This window comes from Coenobita brevimanus, chromosome 40, assembly GCF_032717465.1.
Source record: "Coenobita brevimanus isolate Jiangsu-jjx chromosome 40, ASM3271746v2, whole genome shotgun sequence".
NCBI classification, from domain to species: domain Eukaryota; kingdom Metazoa; phylum Arthropoda; class Malacostraca; order Decapoda; family Coenobitidae; genus Coenobita; species Coenobita brevimanus.
The window spans coordinates 60,751,702-60,778,840 of NC_136993.1; the positions used below are offsets into that span (position 1 = coordinate 60,751,702).

The following is a 27,139-nucleotide window of genomic DNA, read 5'->3' on the forward strand; positions in this document are numbered from 1 at the left end:
GTTTGAACAAGTCTTGTTTAAACTTCTTATTTTTTTCTTTTAATAATGAAAAATCATTTAGTCTAACCGGGTACAGAGCTTGACTCATATAAAGATACTAATTTAGGTAATGCCACTGGCCGTGCTGGCTCGATACGGAGCGCCGACGTCACACGTCTGCTATCTCTGACTCCCAGTGTGTTCTTACCTAATTCTTACCTAATTGTGTGTGTGTGTGTGTGTGTGTGTGTGTTTGCATTAATGTTAGACAGTAAGGACACTGATTGGCAGTTCACGATTTTGAGTTCAAAACCAGTTTTCTTACACAATAGCCTCTTAGGTGAAGGTAGGGGTGCTCACCATTCACTCATATAAGGTCATAGGAGTGAACAACAAGTTTAGTATATATGGTAAATGTGTGTCCAGATACCCTTGCTCGGCACATCTACTTGGAACATGTACAAAACATTGTCTTGATTATGTTTGCATGCTTGTTCGAAGCACCGTTGTCATGGACGTATTCTTAACGTCGTTTGGAAGCATGTTGGTAGCCCTGGCATAGACGTTTCCTGCACTGGGCATGAAAGTAGCTGGCTAGATAGTTAAGTGAGTACCACAAATGGCGAGTGGAGATTGCCTCAACATCATGCAGTGGACCAGAGACAAAGTGTTATGATTAATAGAACTATATTAGGCACATCGTCTGTTCTTAGATCTGACAGACTTAGAATACAAACACGAGATTATGACACTAGACACATGGAACGACATCAGTGACACACTGTTATTGGATCGTGCCGCTGTCATGAAGAAGATCGATATTTTGATCAGACAGTTCCGGTGAAAGACAGAGTAAATAAACAGAGAATCATGGTAGGATGCAGATGACATACTCGTATAATTATACAGTATGGGCTCAGCTCATGGTTCCCTTTTCGACAAAAATAAACCACGCACTACATTGGATGCTGAGCTTCCGTTAAAAGAAAAAAAATCCTGAGTAACTCACTCTCACTTACCTGTGCAGCACAAGTCCAGTATCGTCATGTACTGTATCACTGATTACACTGTGTCTGTGCCCACTCCTACCACTTCATGATGGCATAACTAATATTCGCCAAGGCGTTTTGCTTCCTGCCCACAAAATAATCATCACTGATGATTGTAGCAACAACAGAATTTCTCCCACCAATATAATGGAGCACTGCTGCAGACATGACAGTGGGCCTCCACATCCAAAGTGGGTCATGCACCAAAAATAAAATTTTACAGGAGAGGCTTGTAAAGGTCAACAAAGTGTTTGCAACTGTAACTTCGTTAGTTATTGACATCCAGTGCTCATTTTGGTATCAAATTACAGCTTAACACCTGAAGTGTATGAATATGATAGAAGATAATGAATTTTATGGAAAAGTTGCATAATGTTGCACCTTTACTGAAATTTACAAGCATCTCCTGTTGCGAATTATTACAATAATATCAATATTAATATTGTTAACAATAGTCGATAGCATGGGCAGCATAAAAGCATCATAAAAATACGGACAAAAGTGATACTATTACTACTATTACTACTACTACTACCACTACTAGCAATAATACAGCCCCACACAACATTCCTCCCCTTCCCCCCCACATATTAACATTTTTTCTATCTCTTTACACAAAATTAATGTCCACAGTCACCCATTAGTAGTGAAGAATGTAGTAGAGTGCCAGTAACGCCATGTAGTGCCATAGTTTTCCCCCGTTATCCATACTCTGTCATCCAATATCCAGGCCAGGGTCCTAAACTGGGGTGGTCAGGGCAGGTGAGGTGTGACACTATTGTGCCATGTAGTGCCACAGTCGTCCTCCATTATCCATAATCCGTCATCCATCCAGGCCACAATGGTGAACTTCCTTGTTACAGCCAATGCTATTACATCTGCGTAATCCTTAATACTTGGCAGGTAGTTCGTCTTCCTGATCTTCTATTTGATGTTGCTGAAGGCCCAATCACAGGGCATGTACGAGTGGCCGGACTTCAGGAACACAAACTCCACCTGCACAGACACCTACCCCGCCACCACCACCACCTCCGCCTCGCTCACTACACTGGACATGCTAAACTTTGGACGCGGAGTTTGCCTCCAGCCGAGGCAGCTGCGTGCAGGTTTGGACATGGCAATGTTGAACGAAATACGACTTTCAACCATAAGTCCAGTGTCGGAAAGGGGTTATTTCCACATCCAACCGTTAGAGGAAGGATTAAACTAGTGCTCTCTGGTGCTATCACAAAACTGGCCCGGCCGGCACTTGACCCCATTTAGATGCGGAGGCCCACTGTGTGGGATGCATGTCAGCTTCGAACATGCTGAAGCTGTTGCCATGAAATTAGTCATGGAACATTGCTTCGGACATGTTTCCAGCATGTTCGGCATCAAGATTCCAGTATGTTGATAAATGATTGTTTCTGTGTTTCAAGCAATTTAGATGGTATGGGTGTCCAAGCAAGAAAACGATGTAAGGAAGCTGAAAAAACGAAAAAGTGACAATGGATCAATTTGAATGGAGGAAGTATTTAAGAAGAAACACTTCCCAAAAGTGAGCCATCAAATTTTCAGTTTGATTGTCATGGGAATGCTTATTTCACAGGTGAACCTGAAACTCGTTTACTCGTTGTAGGAGTATACTGTAGCACCAGTCGAACAGGGCAGTACTCCTGAGGTGGATGGCAAGCTGGTGATATGGAGAGCTGGAGCTCCCGCTTCACCAGCCCTCAGGACTTGATCCTAACCATCTCCCTTTGCTGAACATTTTCAGTGCATTCATTTACACAGAGAGTAGTCCTGCATGCTCTCTTAATACCTCTTCCTTCAGGTGTCTGCACCACACTATTTGCACATAACGTATCACACCTTCTGTTCACTCTCTTTAGCAATGGTTGCTGCAATGTTATTATCAAATGAGGTGGTACCTTGGATTGCTACCACCAGCAGGGTAGGGCTGGTGGCACAGGGTCCTCCCGGTCGCCATCAAGCGACTGTGCCAGCAGCGACTGTTGCAATTTCCAGTAATGCTCGTCAGCGGAGAAGTGAAAGTGCGGCCTTAATCTTCATGAACATCTGCAGCCTTAGCACAAATGTAAATGCGGTTAATTTTTTCCTTCAGTCCATATCCCCTTTGGCCCTTTTCCTCACAGAACCACAAATCTCACCCTCTACTGATATATCCCCATTTTGTTTTCCTGGTTACCATCTCCTCACAAACTTCCCATAACAAGGGCAGCACCTGTTGTTATATCAAATCCCAATATGCGGTTGACACTATTTTAAACTTCAATTCATCCAGTTTTGATTACTCATTGTATAAACAAAATTGTCAAAATATTATCAAATATATCTGTGTAGTCTATCACTCCCCCAATGCTTCTTTGGAACCCAGTGTATTTGATTCCATATGCACACAGTTGAGTAACCTTAACCTTGCCCTCAGCACCGAAATTACCATTTTGGGTGATTTTAACGTACATAATGTTGAATGGTTATTGCATTCTGCCAGGACTAATGACGCTGGTCTAGAGTGCAAACCGTTTGCAGAATGGTTTAATCTCACGCAGCTGGTAAAGCAACCAACCTGAATACCTGATAATCCTGACCATAATGCCCATCTCTTGGATTTATTTTTGACAAATAATCCAGATCAATACAGGATAGAGGTACTGTCACCACTTGGATCTTCTGACCACCAACTCATCAAAACCTCATTAGTTAACCCCTCCACAACTCCCCGTTCTGAACCCGCCAGGGTGACCCGATGGCACTTTGATAGGGCAAACTGGGATGGATTTAGGAATTATCTTGCTGACATTCCATTCCATAGCAGTCTTTCTTCTCTAGTGATCCTAATTCTACCCAGTCCCACATTTGCAACTTAATACTAGCTGGTACCGGGTATGGATTTATTCATACCAAGTCAACACCTCACTAAAAGATCGAACTCTCCAAAATTGTTTGATGGCAACTGTGCCAGAGCAACAGCCCAAAAGTCATTAGCATATAACTCTTACTTCAAAGCAAATACATCTGAATCACTCTTTCAAATTAAAATTGCTAGAAATCATGCAAAAACTGTAATAAATCTTGCTAATCAAACTTTCTTCAAAAGCAAGCATCAAACATAGTTAACAACCCTAATGACAATAGAATATTCTGGTCAACTCTTAATTCTCTCAATAATAACTTTAACAAGACATCTTCCATTCCTTCACTAAAATCTTCAGATGGCAACATTACAAATGACCCACGTGGGAAAGCAGATATTTTTGCCAGTACGTTTGCCAGAAATTCTACCATAGCAGATGCCGGCCAGAACGTTCCAGTACTAGAACTTGACTCTCCCGAAATTGTTCCACTTAAAATACAGACAAGATACGCAAAATCAAGCCTAGACAATATACCTACCAACAAAGGTCCAGGCCCAGATGGAATTCCACCAATTGTTTTGAAAAAGTGTTCCCCTGAACTTGCCTCTGTTCTAGCTAAATTATTCAGACTATGCATACGTACTTCTTTATTCCCAAATTCATGGAAAGAAGCCAATATCCACCCAATTCCGAAGAAAAGAAGTTCCTCTGACCCCTCTGATTACAGCCCAATAGTTGTCACACCTTCTCTTGGTAGGGTATTTGAAGCCTTAATTAATAAGCACTCTGTTAAACATCTTGAATCCAACATCTTACTTAGCGATAGACAATATGATTATTGCCACGAATGATCCACCATTGACATACTCAATCTCCTAACTCATACCATCGATCAATCAATTGACCTACGTGCAGAAACTCATGCAGTAGCCCTTGATATTTCTAAAGTTTTCGACAGAGTATGGCACAGTTCCAAACTGTCCAAACTCCCTTGCTATGAACTAACCTCTTTTGTTCCTTTGATTTCCTCATATCTCAGTGACAAGAATATAAAAGTAAAAGTAGATGATGTATATTCCAATTTCCACTTAATTGACGCTGGCATGCCGCAGGGATCAGTTCTGGCACCAACCCTGTTCCTGGTTCATATTAATTTAATGACCTCTTATCCGTCACCCACAATCCCATCCACTCATATGCAGATGACTCAACACTACATAGTTCATTCACTCTCAGACACCTATTAACAAAGTCTAATATATCTACCTCTCAATTCAGTACAGCCATCTCCATAACTCAAGACCTATCTATGATTAGAGACTGGGGACAAAACAACCTTGTCTCCTTTAAATGCTAGTAAAACTAAATATATACAATTTACTAATAGACCGATATTGCCAGATTCGTGTGTTACCTTCAGTGCTACTAATATTCCCATCTCCAAAAGTATTGAAATTCTCAGCGTCTCACTTAATAATGCCATCAGCTGGACCTCTTATGTTAGATCACTTGCCAAAACTGCCTCAAAGAAACTTGGATTATTGTACAGAGTCCGCAACTTCTTCACTGACGACTACTTAGCTATAATTTACAAGAGTCATGTGCACTCTCAGCTTGAATATTGCTCACCCTTGTGGAATGGATGTGGAGAGGTTGCATTAAAACAACTAGACAACATTCAGAACAAAGTTATTAGAATTATTAACAACCCTGCCATTACAAAAAACTGCCTCCCCTACAAGTAAGAAGGAATGTTGCCTCCGTTTCATTATTTTACAGAAATTTTTATGGCAAATGCTCAGACGAAGTTGTGTCCATGGTACCACCTCTCCATGCTTTCCCTTGTGCTACACGGGCATCTGGTATTACTCATGACTGGAATGTCACTCAGCCATATTGCAGAACATCTGCCTATCAGAATTCTTTCATTCCCCGAACTGCATCTCTCTGGAACTCGCTTCCCTAGAGTTGTTTCCCTCCAGACTTCAACCTACAGCTGTTCAAGTCTAACTGTTACAGATATTTTATGAACAGAGGACACCAGTAATCTGGTGTATGGATTATTTTTTTTATTCATTTGTTTTTCCTTCCTCTGTTCTCTTATTTAAAAAAGAAAAAGAAAAAAAGAAAAAAGAAAAAATGTGTGTATTTTTTAGATCAGAAGATTCAGTATGTCAATATATGTGCTTTTCATTTCAGTGCCCAAGTTATTTGATACTAGTACTTCTGTGCTTCTGTTTAATTGTTTGTGAATATTATTTCACCTCAACTCTTTGGTTGGAATTACGTTCGAAATGATGATAATGATGATTTTTTTTTTCCTGATTCCATGCTAACATTTAAATAAAAGAACACACATGTGACCGAAAAATGAAAGACATTAAATTTATTTGTTGAAGTCGAAGGTTTCTGAAACAGTTTGACCTACTGATATGAGCGTGTTTTCATGTACAACTATCTTTAATACTTATGTATTTCTATAGGAAAGAGATAATGCATTCATGCCATTACTTTAACCGACACAGACACTCACACACACACTCTTACTCTCACACCCACACTCATGCTCAGGCTCAAGCCCATACTCACGCTCATACTCAAACTCAAACTCACAGAAGACATACAGTCACCATCACACTCACACTCACTCACACACACTTGATTGCATGTCAGATCTCCTACGTGAAGTTCATAGCCTCTGAAACAGTTTCGAGCAGTGTGGCTCTGGGGCTCAAGATTATGACTTGCTTCCCCCCAGGCGCATCATGGTCGTCGACCACCTTTGTTTTGAACACCAATGCCGTAACATGTGCCACCAGCAGACGCGGGCCCTTTGCCAATCTGAAGGGGAAACAGATTTATGGCTCGACTGTGCAAGAAACATTATGGAAAAGGATCACTATTTGTCGTGTCCAAACAATTCCTTATCTACCTTTATAATCCTGTCACCAGTTTGATATGTCTCAGATTTATGACTGTCGGTTACAAGAGTTATTATGGAAGTCAGCGTTTAGTTTCCTAATATTCCCCTTAGAACCTCTGATAGAATTCTCACATATATAATCTAAACTGTTGGTCTCCGGCTGCACAAATAATTTCTTCATAATTGGATTTACGTTATTGTACACAAGAGTTCTTCTCTATTCCATCTTTTCCACCACATTGCCTTTCAGATTGTTAAACGTAGTACCAAGACATCTCAAATGCCTTAAAGAAGAAAAAGTTGGCTAAAATGAAGAAATACATTTTTAGTGACAAGAGTATATATAATGGTCAATCCTTAATTATTTTAAGTTTATCTGACTAAACACGGCCACCTCATTATACCACGTTCACAATGATGACGTCTGTTTGTGTTTTATTTTTGCCATCTCAGTGCGGCTCAAAGCACAGAGTGGGTGAGGGATTGTACCGTTTTTTGTAGGTGCTTGAAGATGATGCCTGTGCTATGGGAGGAGGAACGTTCTCCTTTGTGTAGGCACCCAAATTCCTTAGTAAGATTTAATGCTTAGTAGTTTTAGTGTCTTACTTTTATGCCTTTATCTTATGGTATTATCGACTTCTGTTCTTTATACTGTCGCCTTTTTTACAATTATCCGCTACACAAGACCCTGGCAGTTTTGCTGCCAGTTTTTATTTAAGTTACTCAATAATCAACTCATCCCCATGCGTTTTTATCCTATTTTGGTAAAATTTGTTGGGCTCCTCGTACATGGGTCAGTTATAACTTTTTCACTGGCTTCTTTACAGGAAAATGAAGACCATAAGGTGAATAAATTTGCCTGAAGGTTAAAAAAAAAATACTTCAGTGTAATGAAAAGGATAGGTTTATTACTGAAATTAGCTGATGTTACTTTCTTCTCTAATCTAGGTAAAAGCCTAATAATGAAGAGAACATAGTCAGTACACTTATCTGTAAAACTTGTCGGGAAAAAGTGGGAGGATGAAGGTGGGAACCAGACCACGTGAGGGAGTCCACCAGGCAACCTTCTGTGGCTGTGAGTCTCCCGAGCTGTAAGGCAATTCCACTAACACGCGGCACCTTCGAAAGTAAATATAAATAATTCTTCGGCTGTGGTGAGGTTCCGTAAGCTGAAGAGAACTTTTTCTTCTTAACTGGAAGGGAAGAGGGGATGGAATGCATAATTATGTATGTGGGGTGTGTGAATTAGAGTAATGACAGCTACAGGACAAAGAAGAAGGCGAAGTGGAGGTGATTTGTTTCTATTCATACTTTGGAAGATTAAGGTGTATGATAACAGAGGAGCAAAAGCTCCAATAATTAATATATTTTTCATGCTTTAGCATAAGAATCTTGATAGTTTTTACGTTTTGGGTGTATATTTCTTTTTCTTGTGTATTGTTAAATCCTCTGACACTTTGCAGTTAAAGAGTGAACTGAAGATTATATCCTTTGCTCATATCGAATCAGTCATATTATTTTCCTCCATCCCATTCAAGACGTCCACTTAGTATACCGAGAGACAGATATTAGAAAAGGAACATAGACAATAATGAAGAGTTAATCCATACGATGTTTGTGGCGTCTTCTGTATTCTGTTCTACCAATAATCTTAAAATTTTCTTCATGTTAGGAAGCCCTCCAGTATGATGAATATCTCCTAAGCTACCATCTGGAAATAGTGTGAGTGTACTACTATAATACGCAAGGATTTAAGAGGTTAATTACGGAATGCCCAGTGGCAATTTTCTTTATGTTAATAATCCCTCCAGTCTGATGTGCACCTATTAAACTACCGTCTGTAGGTGGTGTGAATATACTACTATAATAGGTCATTGGATTTAAGAGGGTAACCTCGGAATGCCCAGTGATGTAGTCCATAACTTCTCAGAATAGTCTAGGAACTTCGTGGTATCACTTTGCAGTGCTCCTTCTTGTACCTGTTACAAATCGTCTTAGCACCGCAGACTCTAGTTAACTCTTCTCGTGTTAATTCTCGTAGTATACAAGTTTCACAAGCATTACAGTTATTAACCGTGTATTCTAATCATGTGAAAGGACAGTAGTGGATCTTCCCTTGTCCTATGTATTTGCCCACTTTTGTCCCACAGAGAGATTGATTGGCTTACGTGGCTATACGGTTATGTTAGAGAATAGTTAAACACTCAAAATTTATCCTTCCCCTTAGTAAAAAGTCATTAGTTCCACTAGGTTCACAGTTAAGTGCATTTAAGAAATATAAGAAATAACTCACTGGATCCTTGATGTCGTTCATTACTGTCTTTCATCATGTTCAGTTTTCTTGACACAGTTTGTTATATTTTGTGCATTCGTTTGCCACGATTTGTCACCTGTGTCTTAAGACATGAGGTACATGGGAACTACGTGTGCTTAATTTTTGTTGTTAGTGTGCTCCACCCTGTTTCACCAACACCGTCATCCCAGCTCGTCGTGCATAATCTTTTCCACTCATGCCTCTTTTTCCCATCAGCGTTGCGAAGCGAGTGTAGTGGTAATGTTCTCATTCATGAGGTTGACTGACTGGCTTTGTGTGTGGATAAACAAGATATCTCATAAACGGCTTGAGCTATGAACATGAAACATTCAGGGCATCAAGATATGGCCAAAATCTTGGACGAGATGGAAAATGGGCACTCGGGGTCAAGGTCAAGGTCACCAAATAAGGATGCCAAATGTCAAGCAGTTGAGCGTTGATGGCCATCACCTTGACCCCGAGTGCTCATTTTCCATCTCGTCCAAAAATTTGGCCATATCTTGATACCCTGAAAGTTTTATGTTGACAGCTCAAGCCATTCATAAGATATTTATCCACACACAAAGTCAGCCAGCCAACCTCACAGCTGAAATGGAAACATTACCACTCCGCTCGCTTACCACCCTCTTTGCAAAGAGAGTGGTAATGTTTTCAGTTGTGAGGTTGGCTGGCTGGCTTTGTTTGTGTGTTTTTTACATCCGGAATTTGCATGAAATCAGAAATGGAGGTCCAAACTTATGTGCCGAGGAAAAACTTTCTGGTTGCACGGTTGGTGAGATCCCATCGTTAGATGGCTTCAAGTGTCCTACTCAAACATCACCCTTAACATCGACAGTGTAAGAGAAGCTTTAATATAAAATTTCCAGCATTAGTCTATATCTTCATATCATTCCCATCTTTAAAAGGCATACTCGTGCCACTCTAACCACCACCACCACACTCATACTATCTCACCCACTTCTTTCCATCCAACTCACCCAAATTTCAACCCTAATCATTCGCCTGCACTTTATTGGATAACCTGCAGCACACATCTTCACATGATAGCCAATAACTTGTATTTAATTGTTGTGCTTGTGGACAAAGCTGGTAACATGGATAAAGCTCTTATGAAGTCATACATAATGTTTTCTGCTATAGTTCTTATTCATTTCTGAGCCTCCTGCAATTAATGATCAGCATTTTGAGAGCCATGCATAAGTAATACACACAAAATACTATGCACGGCCAAAGACTTACTTTGGAGAGGGTTCATGGTTTAAGATGATAAGCATGGAGTTGGTCTTTGCCAGGGTGCTGCGCAAGTGTAGGAGGCGGTTGAGAGGGAGGCGAGTGAGGACAAGGAACCTTGTCGACCACACCTGGAGGCTGCCCTTGAAAGACCACTCGGCGAAGGCGGCAAGGAAGGCTGGGTCGTCACTCACCACCACCACCGTCATGGATCTTGAGCTTTTCCTTATCTGCAAAAGGACGACATATTTGTATGGAAGTGTCTGTACAGTTATATATTTACTCATACTACTCACAGAGAGAGAGAGAGAGAGAGAGAGAGAGAGAGAGAGCATTATTTTACAAGAATGTGTCTGTTAATGTGTGAATACTGACGTCCAGTTATGCAGAAAAAATGTAGGTAATCTATGATCCGGATACATTGCCGAACCACGATCCAGCCCAAACAGTTGTGTAAAATCTGAAACATCTGAAAGAAAAAGAAAATGAAAAATAGAAACAAAATTTTCAAGGACATTTTGGAATGAATGATATGATGGTGTTGCAGTAATATAACCTGAGAGGTCATGAAGGGTTGACTGGACAGCTCTGGCATTCACAAAACCATGTATGAGTATCCATGGACACAGTAAACTCTCTGAAGAAGGTAGTTGTCTATGAATCAGGAACTGAGAAGAAATATCAGCTGTTAGGGACAGTTTTAAGCCTCAGATGATAAATCATAGTAATTGTATCTGCATTTGTTAACACTTTTAATTTGAAGCGACTGAACGAGAACAGGACCTCTTACAGTATGTGATCGAGGACGTAAATAGAATTGGAAGTGTCACCCATTAATGTAAAGGGGGGCTTTTGTGTGCTAAGAAATGCCATTGGACACTTGCATAGAAATAAAATAAAAAAAATTACATAAATAGTTGTAATGTAAGCCAAACTTGCTCAGTGGTGATGTTGCTAGAAAAACAGAATGACTTTATAATCTAGGCATATTTATATTTATGCAGTACATTTATATACATTCATATATCAAAAATAAACTACCAATAGTTCCCAAACATACAGTATAAGATGCCATCACGACGAATGTGGCAAGTCAGTTTTATGTCTGTTCCTACGCTATGCCCAGTTCGTTCACTCGTTCGTTTATTAAGGCTCCAACACTCTTGCATGAGTCGGCCTTGGTCACCTAATGGCGGCTTTCTATGCTGCTTGATCTCTAGCAGTCATTCCGAATGTAAGTCAATAACAGTAACTTAACCCATGGCCTGGCTAGTTTACCATAAGTACATATCTGAGGGGGGATGAGGGAGGGGGAGGCCGAGGATGAGATGGAGGGATGGGGTGGAGAGGTATATGAGAGAGAGGTGTGTGAGTTGGAAGCAGGGCAGTGAAATGGCGGGGGACAGGGCGACTTGGAGGCGATTTGTTTGTGGCCACCCCAAACGGGATTGAGGCGTCTGGCAATAGATAGATAAATAGATAGACATATCTGAGTTGACTAAGGGATACAGTCTTAGAATTTTTCGTCACCATCCACTGCTATCCCAGGGAGGCACGAGGGCTATGACAAAGGTAACTGTTATGTGGATGCTGAAGTCTTGATGAAGTTTGCCAGACAGTGCTATAACATACTAGTGATTTCGGGGGTGAGGAGTCTGGCTGGTTAGTCTAGGGAATGGGGAATATAGTGGGGTCCTTGATGGTGAAAAGGGGACCGGCTGCTTTATCCCCCTCATGAGGCCCCATGTTGTCAGTGTCATTGATATCAGTGGGTCTGAAGGGGCTTTGTTTGATGTTACCAGTAACTCCTAACACCTCTTTCTGGATGTGTGTGTGTGTGTACTTAATGATGTCTTGCTGTGGTCATTTTCAGAGAGCTCTGTTAAACTAATCCATGCAGTTAACTTAGAAAGTGGTCTGGTCTAGGCCAAAATGCTATTGAAAGAGTACAAGCAGGGAAGCCTTTGAGAATGTACAGTGGGTCTCATAGCGCCTCCTGTTTCTTTTTGGGTTACTTCTGTCCCCCCCCCCCACCCCTGTTTCCACCATCGTGGACTTCCGTCTCACAGACGTCGGTATTGCTTTGTGCAAGTGAACCCAGGTGACGAATCAACATTAATAGAAAGTTCTGTGTGTCTATGTTTCGATTTATTATCCTTCACTGTCATTTGTGAAGTTCCATATCTGATTCCAAATATCCAGCGAGGTTTGATTTCCTTACTGATGATGGAAGAGTGAACCACCCTCCTCTGCAGTAAAATATGAACATTAACTTACAAAGCCTGCCTGGCCAACCACTTGGGAGAGTTGTGTGTGCGTCACATTAGCATCCTGACCACTCGCCGCCACTTTGAACACACCCATACCCCATGACGCTGCCACCTCACGGACACCACTGAACTGTAAAATATTAGAACACAGTAATTTCCCATCCACCAGCTCATATTATAAATATAATGGATTGGAAATTCATATTGAAGCATTAAATTACAGTAGACCATTATCAAATGCACCTCCAGTATAATGAGAAAATTCATACCGTGTACATCTCAGTAATAAAGACAGTGCAATGATCCCGTTCCTTTGCAGCTTCAAGTATCGCATTCAGAACATCGATTACTAGTCCTTCTTCCCCGGTCTCATCTGGATAAGGTTAACAAAAATTACAGAAGTTTTACTGGAGGGCATAAGAATCTAGTGACTGATAATAAAAGCAATGAAAATAAAAGCAATTATTAATATTTGGCTACTGCAAATAGTACCCATTCTGTGACCAGTGTTACACAAAGAAGCAGGAACATCGGGTCAGTGTCCCTTGCCAACCCAATGCACAATAATTGCAGATAGTTTTGTACTCTGTGTGGATTGTTAGTAATTACTTTAAGATAGTTAGGAACATAGGCCACACACACCTTATAGTTCAATGTGGTGGTCAAACATTGATAATAAAAAGAGAACTAAAAGACAGAGTAAATATAACAACATGAAAACTCTTCGTTCATATTTGTCATTAGTGATATAGGGAGGAAATACCTGATGAATTTTGCATGGTAAATGCCAAACAACAATAAAAAGTATTTTCCTGCTGTCTTAATATTCAGAGAAATTTTTACAATGAGTATGCCTTAATTGTGTATTTACTTTCTGCTGCATCTTTTTGTTTCTTTAGTAAGGTAAAGCAGAAATAATAAGATTCATTAGCATTCCTTCATTACATTACAGGTATTCTGGTTAATCTTATTGAAGGACAACATCTACATTAACCCTCTCGTGCATGCATAAGTTTCAGTAAGTTTTCTGGCACACAATTATAATTGACTGGCCACCCGCCCAGCCCGCCCACACGCCACTGAAAACACCTATTCTCGCCTTATTTTTGCCACCCAAACCTCAATATACTGTCATGAAACCTATATCATGTTATTCAACGATGTTTGTTCTAGCTGATAAGCACACACACACACACACACACACACACACACACACACACACAAACACGAATAAAACTACATTAGGCGGCCCTCAATAAACACTTATCAACGTCAATTTCACTTCCCAACATCGCCATTCGAATGCTTTCCATCATACAGGAATATGTTATTTGAAGTTTTGATAGAGAATTTCTTCAGCTTTCTGATGAGAAATATCCGGTTGTGATAAGATTTGTACTTTTCGAGAGAATAGCCAAAAACTGAAAGCCTTATAAAAAAAAAAAACTTTTTTGTACAGGGAGCTTTTCTGCAAAACTTTTCTCGCACACCTTATGTTTTTATTTCATAATATTATGTAAAATTTCATGAGCTTTCTCATGATCCCCACAGATTTTTTATACGCCTCATAGTTTCCGAGTAAATCGCAAAAAACGACTAGGTACTCACAGCCGTGCATCATTTTCGTCATGCGTCACAGCAAACGCTATATTCCTGCCTATGTAACAACGACTTTTTATCAGAGATATTACATTGTTATGTCCTGTGCATATGTAGAATTTACTACTCTTATCATGGTTCTTACAGGAAATCGATACGGCCAAAAATTTTCGAGTAATTGGCCGACAAAGTGAGATTTCTCCAAGAGCTTTCTACTTATACTGCAAGGGAGGAAAAAAACACACTCTGTTCACCCGCCTTTTGCTACAAAATATGCTCCCAAAGGCTTATATTTTGGTAATGAACGTACATAGAATTTACTGCTCATCATGGTTCTTACAGGAAATCGATATGTCAAATAGTTTTCGAGTAATTGGCCGACAAAGTGAGATTACTCCTCTGAGCACTGGTTGCATTAACCGCGAGAAAAAAAAAACACACTCTGTTCCCACGCTTTTCCTTACAAAATATACTTCCAAAGGTTTTTATTTTGGTAGTGAACATACGTATAAATCATTGATTTTTATTGTGGTTTTTACAGGAAGTCGATACAGCCAATATTTTTCGAGTAATAGGGCGACAAAGCTAGATTACTCTTCCGATCGCTGCCTACTTTTACTGCAAATGAAAAAAAAAAAAAAACATTGTATTCCCCCCACGTTTACCTGAAGACTATGCTCCCAAAACCTTCATTTCTTTCTTTTCTTTTATGTACAGACTGTAAAATCTCCAAGGGATGTTATACCCTACTAGACATGAACACTACTTTTTTCCAGTTACTGCTAATGAAGCTGTACTTTCTGTCATATGTGTAATATGTAGGAGAAAATGGTTATTTGTGTGAAAAATAAAGGGGTATTGATCTATCTATCTATTGCCAGACGCATAAATCCCGTTCGGGGTGGCCACAAACAAATCGCCTCCACGTCGCCCTGTCCCCTGCCATTTCACTGCCCCTCTCCTAACTCACACACTCCTTCCTCAAATACCTCTCCACCCCATCCCTCCATCTCATCCTTGGCCTCCCCCTCCCTCTTCCCCCCTCCACCTCACTCACATACACTCTCCTCGTCAGTCTTTCACCCTCCATCCTCTCCACATGGCCAAACCACCTCAGTGTATTCCTCCTAACGCTTCCTATCACATCCACATCCACACCACAACGCTTCTTTATATCCTCATTTGTCAGTCTGTCTCTCCATGTGACTCCACAGGCTCCTCTTAAATAACTCATTTCCACTGTTCTCCCTCTTGACTTCTGTCCTTCCAGCAACGTCCAAACTTCACTTTCATACTTTAGAGTTGGTATCACAATACTGTCATGTAGTAACTTTTTCACTTCCATGCTCACTTCACTGCTTCTTATCACTGCTTTCAAGGAACCAACAACCTTTCTTCCCAGCTGTACCCTTTCAAGCACTTCACCCTCCAAACCTCCATCCTTATTCATCACACTACCCAAGTACTTAAACGTACTCACATTTTCCAATTCCTCACCATCCAACCTCGCTGTACATTCACTGACTTCGCCTCTCTCAAAGACCATCACTTTACTCTTCTCTACATTCTCCTTTAGATTCCGTTTCTTACACACTTTCCCAAACTCATCCACCAAACCTTGCAGCTCTCTTCGTTTTCACTCAACAACAGAGTATCATCTGCAGACAACAGTACAGGGAGTTTCCAAACACTACCCTCTCTCACCAGGGTCACTCCAACATCCACTACCCTACATTGTACAGTCGTGGCCATAAATAATCATCTATCATCCTCAACGCCGTGCCTCAGACTGGCTCCTTTATGCGCGTCAAGTCACACTGGAGTAAGAGGGGCTGAGAGGGAGGGGCCAGAGAGAGAAGGGAAGGTGGGTGGGGGAACGAGCAATGGTGCTGGGGTGGAGTGAGGGAGGGGAGGGAGGGGAGGGAGAATGAAATGTGAAATTGCGACAACATAATTTGTCTCTTTTCTTTCATTCAGGGCATCATATAAAGGAGTTACTATTCGGTAGATAAAGCTGCATTACACCTTGTGTAGCGGCGTCAGATAACAAGCTTTAGATAGGTGGTGATGTCAAGGACTAGCTCGTGAAAGAAATATACTGACGTGACATCAAACATTTGTGCGGAGCCAGATATTTGTGTTTATCCGTGTATTTTGACCTCAGATGGAGAATGGAATCTGGATGGCTTTGACTTCCGTAATGTTTGTATAAGAACTAAATAATATATGCAACTTTTGACATGGATGTGTCCACAGTAAATATGATCTCTCTCGCGGTATACGGTACACTCCCTCTATACAGTCACCATCATGATAATTCAATAATTATTTAATGACATCTCTATATGAAAAGGCTTTTTAAAATAATTGCACATAAAAGGTAAATAAATTTGATGTCTGTGCTCATGGGTGGATATGGTAACGTTATCGCTCATAATCTATTAGAGGGAAAATGAAACAAAATCATACCCAAACTCCCAGAATATATCAATGTCAGTGTCTACCGACACTGGTCAAGCCAGTGGCCTCATGCCTTAAAAACCTCATGCAGACGTCGTGGCACCGGGGAAACAATGTTGTTGATGGTTTGCTGGTTTCGTTTGAACAGCTCCCACTCGTCTTTGGTGAGCTGGAGGAGGAGGGCCCCCCTCGTTCTTTGGCTTCCACGCATAAGGTGACCAGATTTATTGGAGCTAAAAGTGGGACAATGTCACGTGTGTGTGTGTGGAGAGAGAGAGAGAGAGAGAGAGAGAGAGAGAGAGAGAGAATGTGAGTGTGCGACGGCTGCTACGCAACACCTCACCCTCGCCCTCGGGCTGCTAATCAAACACTAACGTCTCAAACGAACTCTAGAAACTGAGTAACCAATATACAGCACAGTAGTGACAGTAAGGTGAATTGGCCCACCAAAGTTACCAGTTAGTATTATAAATTTTATATTAACAATTTGGTATTTCACTTGGTTTGGATTATGCATAATTATACTAATTCATCATAATTTCATAAAAGGTCATTTTATATCTAATGTAATATTAATTTTCTAAAAGCGGGACATTTTACATAATTTGCCCCACAAGCAGGACATTTTAGTCACAATTAAAAAAGCTGGACAGGTAAAAAAAAAAAAAAAAAAAAAAAAAAAAAAGCAGGACCGTCCAGCCTTTATAAAGGCGGGAATCTGGTCGCCTTATCCACACGTTGACAATCTGGGCCGACAAAATCTCGATGACTCTGCACTAATATTTGATTTGTCACGTCAGGATACTTTTCTCAAGAGCCAGTCCTTGACATCACCACCTATCCAAAGTTTATCTGACGCCGCAATACAAGGTGTAGTGCAACTTTATCTACCGAATAGTAACTCCTTTATATGATGCCCTGAATGAAAGAAAATAGACATATTATGTGGCCACAACTTCGCATTTCATTCTCCCTCCCCTACCTACCCTCCCTCCCCTCCCCCACTCCACCTAAGCACCATCACTCGGCCCCCCACCCACCTTCCCTTCTCTCTTTGGCCCCTCCCTCTCAGCCCCTTTTACCCCAGTGTGAGTTGCCGCGCGTAAGGGAGCCAGCAAGAGGCACGGGGTACACGAGGATAGGTGATTACTTATGGCCACGACTGTACCTCTTTTATTACCCCATCCATGTACAGATTGAACAACCATGGAGACATGACACATCCCTGTTTCAACCCAACTTTCTAAGAAAAAAATTTACTCAGTTCACCATCCACACTCACTGCAGCCTTAGCACCATCATACATACTCTTCACAGCATTCAACAACTTCCCATCTACTCCATATATTCTTAATACTTTCCACAATCCTTGTCTATTGACCCTGTCATATGCTATCTCCAAATCCATGAAAGCCACATACAACTTCTTTCCCTTCTCTAGAAACTTTTCCACTAAAGATCTAAGAATGAATATCTGATCTACACAACCTCTTCCGTTCCTAAAGCCTCCCTGTTCTTCTCCAACTAATTCCTCTGTTCTTTCTCTAACTCTGTCAATAAGTATCCTACCATGCACTTTTCCTATTATACTAAGAAGACAGATGCCCCTATGATTATCACACACTTCTTTTTCCCCTTTTCCTTTGTACAAGAGAATAATTATACAGTACCTGACTTCCAATCCTCTGGGACTCTACCTTCCTCCCAGGCCAATCTGCACATTTTCTACATCCATTCTACTACTATCTCTCCCCCATACTTCAGCATTTCACCACACACTCCATCAATTCCTGGGGCTTTCCCCAATTTAACTTTCTTCATTGCTCCCACAACTTTTATCCTACTGATTTCTTCCTGTCTTCTCACCTCCCTCCTTCTCCCAGCCATTCCCCGGCCACTTATACTCGCATTACTTCCATCCTTTATGTTCAACAATTTCTTAAAGTGTTCTCTCCATCTGCTCACTTTTTCTCCCTTCTCCACTAGTAATCTACCATTTTTATCTTTCACTCCCCTGTTAACATCACTTCCACCCTGTCCTACTCTTTTCACCTCTTTCCAGAACATTTTCTTACAGTCCCTCCACTTTACACTCAAGTTCCTTCCAAATTCTTCATCCGCTCTCTTCTTACTCTCTTTTACTAATCTTTTCACTAGGGCTGGGCAAGAACCATTAAAATTTGAACCGACGGTTCCGATTCTCAGTGCCAAAGGAATCGCTGGAACCGGTTCTAGAACCGGTTCCCAAGAGTATCTGAGTGACATAATTGCTTTCTATTGTAAAGCCCTAATTTGCCAGCTGGGAAGAACAGCATAATTATGATGTAGGTGCATTAAATAATAAATATTTACAAATTTACTTCTTTATTTTGAGGGGAAAGAAAATTTAATTTACCAAAACATAGTTTTATCAAACATAATAATGCCAACAATTGAGAAATATTAAATAAACATATGCTTCTCTTTATCAAAAATAATAATGCCAATCACCCATTGGAAATTATTATATAAACATAAATTATATGCTTCTCTTAATCTTTCTCGAAAATAATAATGCTAATCATTGGGAAATATTGAATAAACATGGTTCTCTTTACCAAAAATTAGTGTTGAAGGAACTGCTTCTTGGGAATCGGTTCCGAAGTTGGGAATCGATTCTGAGTATACCTCATCAGAATCGCTAGAACCGATTCTGGAACCGGTTCTTGCCCAGCCCTACTTATCACCTCTCTCTTTCTACATATAACTCTCTCTTCCGCCTCTCAACTTCTTCCACGCCCCTATTTCTCATCCATTCATTGTATGGTTTCTTCTTTTGTGCCACAGCCGGTCTCACCTCTTCATCCAACCACGCTGTTCCTTGCACTTCCTCTAGGGGTGTTGAGGGGCCTGAAGGACCTTGTGGGATTTGAAGATGAGGAGTTATGTAGTGTGTGTGTGTGTGTGTGTGTGTGTGTGTGTGTGTGTGTGTGTGTGTTCTTACCTAATTGTTCTTACCTAATTGTATCTTTACAGGAATGAGTCAAGCTCGTACTGTGCCGCGTCTTAAACCATATTTATCGTACATATCCTTAAAATTGTGAATTGTTTTGGCATACACTATTTCATTAGGTAGTGCATTCCACTGATCAATTGCTCTTATGCAGTTTTTTCCAGTGTCTTCTTGCTGATGCTTCCCCATAGGTTAAGTAATCATTTATGTCTATTTTCTCCTTCTCTGATGTGCATTTATATAGCATAATCATGTCACCTCTTTTCCTTCTCTCCTGTAGTGTTGGTAGATTCAGTTTATTCTTTCTTCGTAGCTTAGATCCCTTAAGCCTGGTACCCATCTTGCAGCTGCCCTTTGAACTTTTTCAATCTTGTCTATTTGTTTTTTGAGATGAGGACTCCAGACTACTGACGCATACTCCAGGGTTGGTCTGATGAATGATGTTATTATCCATAGCATGTCTTCATTTATGTATGTGAATGCTATTCTCATATTTGGAAGCAGGGTATATATGTTCTATACCTTCTCACTGATGTGGTCAGCCAGAGATAGTCTGTTATTGATAATCACACCTAGGTTCTTCTTTCTTTCTGATGTATGTGTTTTATTTCCTAACGTATAATCCCAATCAGGTCTTTTTCCACTTTTACCAAACTTGATTACATGACACTTGTCCACATTGAATTCCATTTGCCATGTATTACTCCATTCATGAAGTTTATTTAATTCTTCTTGTAGCTCTTTACAAGAGTCTGTGTTAGTAATTCTCCTTTGTATTTTTGCATCATCTGCGAACATATTTAGATAGCTTTCATTTCCAGTGTTACTGTCTATATCATTTATATACACTAAAAATATGATTGGTGCCAGCACTGAGCCCTGTGGTACTCCACTAGTCACTTCTTTCCATGATGAGTAATTTTCCCTTAGTACTGTTCTCATTTCTCTTCCTATGAGAAAATCTTGCATCTAACAATACAGTTTGCCTCGAATTCCTCCTTTGATGGTACAGTTTCCATAAAAGTCTTTGGTGTGGTACTGTGTCAAATGCTTTCTTGAAATCTAAATAGATACTGTCCACCCATCCTTCTCTTCCCTGTAATGTGTCTGTTACTCTGTCATAGTAGCTCAACAGATTAGTAACACATGATTTACTCTGTCATTGTAGCTCAACAGATTAGCCCTTTCGCGCACGATAAGTTTCAATAAGTTTTCTGATCCCGGAATTTCGACTACGAAGCCGCCCGGCCGGTGAGCGCGCGCGCGGCAAATTTGAGCAAATTTGAGCGAATGAAACACATTCTTGCCTTATTTTCGCCCCCCAAAAATCAATGTATTCCCATGAAACCTATGTCCAGGTATGCATGGATGTTTGTTCTATCTGATAAACATGACCAAAACACAGGAAAACAACAGCACAGAAAGTTATGAGCCCTGGAAGGCATGTCGAGTAAACATTTTTGACTTCCCAACATCACCGTTTGAATGTTTTCCATCCTACAGGAAAATGATCTAATATTTTTTCATAGAGAATTTCATCAGCTTTCTAACGAAACCAATCTGGTTTAGATACGATGTATACTTTTCGAGAAAATGGTCAAAAACTGAGAGCCATTTTCGAAAAATTTTCACTGACCTCTGAGAGCTAAGTTTTCCCAGGGACCTAACGTTTTTATTACATAGTAATATGCCCCCATTATCCAGCTTTCCCACTGTGACGGGAAAACCCCATACGCCTCATAGTTCTCGAGTAAATCGAAAATTGGTACAAGGCACTCCGTGCGTGATTGACTTTCGTGATGCGCGCATGGCGTACGCAATGTTCCCGTCTACGTAACCACGAATTCTTATGAGAAATATTACATTTTTATGTATTGTACATATATAGAATTTCCTGCTCTTCATCATGGTTCAAACGTGAAATCGATACGTCCAATAGTTTCCGAGTAATTGGCAGAGAAAATGAGAGTATTACTACGAGCCTTTCTCAATGGTAACAGCCGGGAAGAGACACTCATTTCCACCGTCTTTTATCGCACAAAACGTAACATAATGCTTACATTTTGGTATTGATCATACGTAGAATTTAGTGGTATAGATCATGGTTGTTACAGAAAATCGATAAGTCAAACAGTTTTCGAGTAATTGGCCGACAAAGTGAGGTTATTACTCCGAGCGCTTGTCACTGATAACAAATGCGAGGAAAAACATTTCCCTCGCCTTTTACCCCCCAAAACGCTACCAAAGGCTTACATTCGGGTATTGATTACACGTAGAATTTAGTGGTATTGATGATGGTTGTAACAGAAAATCGATAAGTCTAATAGTTTTCGAGTAATTGGCCGACAAAGTGAGGTTATTACTCCGAGCGAATGTCACTGATAAACGCGAGGGGAAAAAAAACATTTCCCTCGCCTTTTATCCCCCAAAACGCTACAAAAGGCTTACATTTTGGTATTGATCATACATAGAATTTAGTGATATTGATGATGGTTGTAACAGAAAATCGATAAGTCTAATAGTTTTCGAGCAACTGGCCGACAAAATGATGTTATTACTCCGAGCGCTTGTCATGTCACACAACAACCGCTAGGAACAAAAACATTTCTCTCGCCTTTTACCCCCCAAAACGCTACCAAAGGCTTACATTCTGGTATTGATCTTACGTAGAATTTAGTGGTATTGATGATGGTTGTAACAGGAAATCGATAAGTCTAATAGTTTTCGAGTAATTGGCCGACAAAGTGAGGTTACTCTTCCGATCGCTACCAACTTTTACACACACTGTTTCTTCCTCGCACACCGGCCTGAAGACTATGCTACTAACTTTCTTTTTCCCCTATCTGTACAGACTATTACATCTTCCATGGATGTTTTTTTCTATTGTTATAACCTACTACACATAAACATAACTCTTCTATAGTTACTGCTGTGGAGATTTACTTTCTTTCATGTGTAATCTGTAGGAGAAAATGGATATTTGTCTGAAAGTGTGAGAGGTAATGGTAATAGATTATTACATATATCAACAAAATTTGCAGAACTCACTTCCTCCAGGGGTGTTGATCCAGTTAGACCAGGGATTTGAAGATAAGGAGTTATGTAGTGTGTGTGTGAGTCAGCTGCTCCCTGAGAGTATCAGGCAACGCTTTATTTTTAGCACACACCACACTCGTTCACGGAAACTCGCAGCTTGTTTGACGTATATTTCATACAATTCCATACGCATTTACACTATCAGAATCACAATAATTCCAGCCCTAAAAACACCGGTAATTCTCCCCTCCCAACTTCAGGTTTGCCCCTTCACAACACTGTTTCATGCCACACATAACGCTTGCTGGCTCCATAATTTCACCAAGCCATCCACAGTATGTTTCACACAATATATATTTATGCCTTGGCTTCATTTATATACGTATTTCCACTCACGCCATACGGCCTACGGGGGGGTGGAGTGGTGCAACCCCGCTACACTGACCATGTGTCTGGCTCCAAGGCCCAACGATTGCTAACGGCCAGAATTGCTTTTCAATACATATATGAATGTTCCATCAACAATATCACATCACTATATGTTCACATACAATGTATTATCTCACTGATTCAATAGGGTCTTTGCCTTGGGCAAGAGGAGGAGAATTATGGACGATTTAAAGGGAACCACGAGCTGTCAAACATCACTGGCTGACTGCTCAACAAACACTGAGGTTGGAGGGAGCGGGCTGAGGCTGATAAGGCAAAGCAGTGTTGCCAATGACTTACCTCCAGTAGGCCTTGGCTACCCTAAGACGCGCCAAAAAATCACGCAAATCGGCCTATAAGTTTTTTTCTGACGAATATTTTTGGGCCTTGAAGGGGCCTTAAGGACGCGAGTCGCGTGACTGTGTCTGGCGGAGTGCAAGCCGACATCACGCGAATCGCGCGACTGTGCCTGAAAGGGTTAGTAACACATGATTTTCCTTTTCTGAAACCAAACTGTCTTTCTGTTATCATATTGTGTTCTTCTAGATGATTTACCCAAGCTTTTCTTATAAGCTTTTCTAATACCTTGCTTACTACACTGGTAAGTGATACTGGTCGGTGGATTTTGTCTATTCCCTTTCTTGAATAAGGGAACAATGATTGCTTTCTTCCAAATATCAGGTAGTTTACCTCGACTCAAGGATTTCTTGAAAATAAAAAATAATGGTTTACTTAACTCCTTTGCACATTCACATAGTACCCAACATGAAATTTCATCAGGACCATTTGCTTTGCCTTTGTCTAATTTACCTAGCTCCTCCTGTATTACTTTTTCTGATATTTGTATATCTGGTAGTATGTGTGGGTATGCATGTTCCACATAATCCCTCTCAATTTTTTTTTTTCCTCTGTTAAAACTGATTGGAATTTCTTATTTAATGCTTCACAAATATCCTTCTCTTGTGTATAGGTGATTCCCTCGTCCGTAATTGATTGTATTTTATCTTTTACTTTGGTTTTGCTTCTGATGTAGCTGTAAAATAGCTTCGGTTGATCACTACTTTTATTTATGATATCCTCCCCAAACCGTTTTTGGGCTTCCCTCCTTATTCTTGTATAAGCGTTTCTTGCCTGTTTGTAATTATTATATGCCCTTTCACTATTGTGTCTTCTGTATCTATTCCACAACAAATCTCTTCTTTCTTTTGATTTTTTACATTCTGAATTGAACCATTTCTTTCTTTTCTTTTCTGTTTCTTTGTGCTGTGGGATGTACTTCTGGACTCCTATTTCATAAAGTTCACAGAATTGTTCATATATAGCATTTAAATCTTGTCCTCTAAGCTCCTTTCCCCAATCAATTTCTAAGAAGTACTTCTTTAGGTCATGATAGTTTCCCTTTTTATAGTTTAGGCTCTTTTTGTAACTTTCATTGCTGTTAACTATGTCATATGCTATCTTGAAGTTGCAATTTAGTACTGCATGGTCGCTTTTGCCGAATGGAGGGTGTTATATTAAATTGTCAATATCGTTTTCTTGCCTAGTAAATATGAGATCTAGCACTGAGGGTACATTGAGTCCTCTTTTTCTTGTGCTTTCCCTTACATGTTGCGTTAGGAAAAACTCTTGCACGAGATCCAGGAGATTTTGGTCCCAACAGCTTTCTTGGCTTATTATATCTAGAGTATTCCAATTAATATTTGTATTATAATCTCCAGTTAGTATAATTCTTTCCGATTTCTCTTCCATTTTGTGAGTAATGCTCTTAAACTCTGAATTATTTTCTCTGCAAGGTCCTCATATTCGTCTCTCTCCCCCCCCCCTCCGTGGGCAGCCACCTTGTTGTGGTGGGGGGGCTTGCATGCCCCTGTGATCCCACAAGCCTGCCCGTGGATGTAACGACATCTGGCAGGGTCTCCCATGCGGGTAGGGTTGTGAGTGAGGGGTCTGACTAAGCGCTGCCCGAAACGTAGGTTACCCGTATGGGTCATCAGTGCCGCCCTCCAAAGGGATCGCCTTGGTGCTGTCCTGAGTTGGTTGGTTGGGTGTCTGGGCTGGGGGGTGTTGGGGAAGGGGGTCTTTGCATTTGTGTGAGCAAATTTTCGTGTCACGGGGTGTCCTTTTGGGGGCACCCTCTGGGGACGAGGTACCCCGCTCCCATCAGACCACGCTCAGTCCCCTCACTCCCTGGTAGGCGGTTTCCCTTGGCTCCTGGTGCCATTTTATCTCACTAATGTAAATATTGATAATCAGAAACTTCTTTAACCACTCGTGTGGTCGGTGACCAGCCGCACGAGTTGGCATCACCTGAACACTGTCTGGCCGATGACCCTGTACCCTCTGGGTCATCTGCCAAAACTGCGAATGAGGATGCCCTTCCTATCGAGGTGTTACCTGGTGTTTTTGTGAATCACTCTTACACAAAATACATAGTCCTTAAAATGGATAATGGTACTTCCTTCCGGAACCTGAGTTGTTTTCAGATTCACAGTGGTCTTGTTTCAGCATGTGGATTTACCCCCAAGGTCTCTTTGCAGGTTGATGGTTCTCTATTGCTAGAAGACAGGAATGAAGAGGAAAGTTCATGCATCCAGTCCCTAACTATGGTCGCTGCTTATACTGTATCTGCCTCTCGTCATTTGGTCCTAAATCAGTCCCAACAGGTTGTGTATTCTCGTGAATTGATCTCATATTCTGACTCTTCTCTCTTAGAGGGGCTGGCTCCTCAGGGAGTTGTAGCAGTTCAAAGAATAATGAAGAAAGTTGATGGGATTTTAACCCCCACGCCCACTCTTATATTGACATTTGATCTTCTTACTTTGCCAGAAGTCATCACCGCTGCATGGTGGAAGCTTAAGGTTAAACCTTATGTTCCCTGCCCCAGAAGGTGCTTTTATTGTCAAACGTTTGGTCATGTTCGCCGTTCTTGCAGGCGGGAAGCGTCTGGCCTTCCTGAGGTTTGTGGAAATTGTGGTGCAATTTCTCATGGTGTGGATGATTGTTCTCAACCCTCTAAATGTTTGAACTGTGGAGGAGCACATGCGGCCTCCTCAAGGGATTGCAAGGTATACATGTATGAATATGAGATTATTTCTGTCCGAACGAAGGAGAAACTGTCCTTTTCTGAGGCAAGGCCAGGGTAAGGGAGCGGTTCATTCGCTCTGGGGTTACCTTTGCTGCTGCGTTGTCTCGCCATAAAGCTACCCGGCAGGTGCTCCTGCCGTCACACAATGCCCCATCAATTTATCGGGGTTCTACTTCCCAGCCTTCTCAGCTGGGGGGTTCCACAAAGGGAGTGCAGCCTGGAAGCAGATGCGCATCCTTCAGGGAGGTGCCTTCTGTCTCTCGGGGTGTCCCCTCTGCGGTAGTTCTTCCAGCGTCTGGGGGTGCCTCCCCCATCCCAGTTCCTCCGGTTCCTCCTGTGACCTTGCTTTGACACATCCAAAACTCCCGATGTCCTTCCTGTGCATCCTTGTCCTGACATATCCAACAAAAACAGCATCTCTCATACTCCTGTATCGGCTGCTATTCCCATACCAACAGCTGCTCCTGTGCCATCTGCCCACTATGCTACTGTTGTTCACTCTTCTTTACAGTGTGGCACTACTGTTTCTAATGTTTTAAGTTCTGGTGCAGAGATGGAGGTTGCATCTGCCAACCTCAAACGAGTGAATGAGGAGTTTTGGGGTGACTCCCCTCCTTCTAAGGTTCAAACTTCTGTACCGCATGAGGACTCTGAGGGGGCTCTTCACTTGACAACCCAGTCAGTGGTGGCATCTAAGTCTGTGGGTGCTCATGATGGCCCTTCTGGGATTCCCGTCCCTGCCTCTTGCTCAGGTGTGGTGGGGCCTGGGTCTTTAGATACTCAAAGAGCTCAGTCGTTTGCTCCCTCTGATCCGTCGCCCAGCAGCCAACCTTTGGTTGATTTGGTTGGAGGGTGTTCGGTTGGCACCTTGGGGCCAACCGAACCCCCTCCAGGGGGTGGCTCAATCGGTAGAGA

General features: G+C 41.2%; 1 protein-coding gene across 1 annotated transcript in view; it reads right to left on the reverse strand.

Annotated features, from left to right (window-relative positions):
• Positions 1–27,139, reverse strand: part of LOC145397155 (putative glutamate receptor) — a 69,161-nt gene that overhangs the window by 37,788 nt on the left and 4,234 nt on the right. The window contains exons 2-6 of the mRNA XM_080270353.1: positions 12,893–12,996; positions 12,631–12,753; positions 10,363–10,583; positions 7,809–7,928; positions 6,569–6,727 (exon numbers count right to left, since the gene is read on the reverse strand). Of these exons, the coding sequence (XP_080126479.1) occupies positions 6,569–6,727; positions 7,809–7,928; positions 10,363–10,583; positions 12,631–12,753; positions 12,893–12,996 (727 nt within the window). The remainder of the gene's footprint in view (positions 1–6,568; positions 6,728–7,808; positions 7,929–10,362; positions 10,584–12,630; positions 12,754–12,892; positions 12,997–27,139) is intronic.